At 49.0% G+C, this 1,947-nt stretch overlaps 1 protein-coding gene across 1 annotated transcript; it reads right to left on the reverse strand.

Moving 5' to 3' along the window:
• Positions 1–784: 784 nt before the first annotated feature.
• Positions 785–1,741, reverse strand: LOC102266585 (olfactory receptor 10H1-like). The gene has a single exon (XM_070374789.1). It carries the CDS (start codon positions 1,739–1,741, stop codon positions 785–787), a length of 957 nt encoding a protein of 318 aa, XP_070230890.1.
• Positions 1,742–1,947: the final 206 nt, after the last annotated feature.

Raw genomic sequence — 1,947 nt, forward strand, 5'->3', positions numbered from 1 at the left:
AGTGCCACCTGGGAAGCCAACAGCATATAGAGGCTCTCAAATATCTGTTTAACTAGTTATTGTAGAAAAATGACAGTAAATGAAGGTAACTGTGAAGTTCAATTTTTGTTTATCAAATTGGATGAAAAAAATTTTTTAAGGTTCCTTAATACTGTTGGAGTGGGAGTGAGGTTCTGTGTGTCCTTATGCGAGTACTTTAATAAGTGAATTTTATGGAATGTGAATTATATTTCAACAAAGTTATTTGGTTAAAAATTGAAACTAGGGGCTTCCCTGGTGGTCCAGTGGTTAAGAATCCACCTTGCAATGTAGGGGACATGGGTTTGACCCCTGGTCTGGGAAGATCCGACATGCCACAAGGCAGTTAAGCCCATGTGCCACAGTTACTGAGCCCGCAAGCCAAAATTACTGAAGCCGAACACTCTAGAGCCCATGCTCTGCAGCAAGGGAAACCCCTGCAATGAAAAGCCTGTGTACCGAAACTAGAGAGTAGTCCCTGCTGGCGCCATGACTAGAGAAAACCTGCACACAGCAATGAAGACCCCATGAAGTCAAAGATAAATAAATAAATCTTTTTTTAAAATTGAAGCTAATGTGAGACACACAGACCATGAGAGGAAAAAGAAAAAAAGATTAACATTTATTGAACACCTACTATGTGTTAAGTGTCATACACACACACTCAAATCTTTACACCAATCTTACAAGATAGCTTTGATTAACCCCATTGTGTAGATGAGGGTGTGGTCTTCCTTCTACCATAATCTGAAACCACCGCAGCCACTCAGATGCTGGAAGTGTAGAGCTTGCTGAGGAAGGTCTTCTTCATGGCGATCTTCAGCTCCTTGTTCCTGAGACTGAAGATGATGGGGCTCAGGAAGGGAGTGAGGACCGTGTAGGTGATGCCCATCAGCGTGTCTCCTTCCAGAGACTGGGGACCCTTGGGCTTGAGGTAGATGACAGAGGCAAAGCCGTAGTGCACGACCACCACGGTGAGGTGGGACGCACACGTGGAGAAGGCTTTGTGCCGGCCCTCGGCTGAAGGGATCCTCAAGATGGCGGCCACGATGAACGCGTAAGACAAGAGGATGAGGAGACCACAGCCCAGCAGGGCGGCGATACACACCAGGCCCACGCCCTTGGCCACTACTTGCACTTCAGTTCCACAGGCCAACTTCAAAAGAGGTGGCACATGGCAGCCAAAATAGTGAATTTCATTAGACCCACAGAAAGTAAGTTGGAAAATGGAAGATGTCACCACTAGCCCAACAACTAAGCCACCAACCCAGGACCAGGCCACCAGGCAGGCGCAGCCTCGGGGGCTCATGAGCACGTTGTAGCGCAGGGGATGGCAGATGGCCACGTAGCGGTCATAGCCCATGACGGTGAGCAGGAAGGAGTGGGTGAAGCCGGGCGTGAAGGAGAAGAACATCTGGCTGGCACAGGCCGTGAAGGAGATGGAGCGGTCGGTGGAGAGCAGGTCGGCCAGCATGCGCGGGATGATGGCGAAGGTGTAGAGGACCTCGGAGATGGAGAGGGCGCACAGGAAGAGGTACATGGGGGTGTGGAGGCTGTCCTCCTTCCAGATGGTGGCCATGATGAGCAGGTTCCCCAGCAGCGTGAACAGGTACATCAGCAGGAACAGCAGGAAGAACATCAGCTGAAGGTGGGGGAAGGTGGAGAAGCCGATGAGGATGAATTCAGTCACTGAGGTGTAATTTAGCCTCAGAATGGCAGCCATACTGTTGGGGGAAAGAAGGAGGAATTCCCATAGGTAGGAACTCAGAGTCTCTAATGAGCCCTCTTCAGGACTTCCTGGAGAGGCTTCTTCACCTCTGCAAACCATAATCAGTCCATCTGCATAATAATGTTCAGAAAAAAGGTTTGCCTTGTGGTTTAAATAGGACCACTTGAATATTCACTGGAAGGACTGATGCTGAAGCTGAA

The sequence above is a fragment of the Bos mutus genome, chromosome 7 (assembly GCF_027580195.1).
Source record: "Bos mutus isolate GX-2022 chromosome 7, NWIPB_WYAK_1.1, whole genome shotgun sequence".
Taxonomy (NCBI): domain Eukaryota; kingdom Metazoa; phylum Chordata; class Mammalia; order Artiodactyla; family Bovidae; genus Bos; species Bos mutus.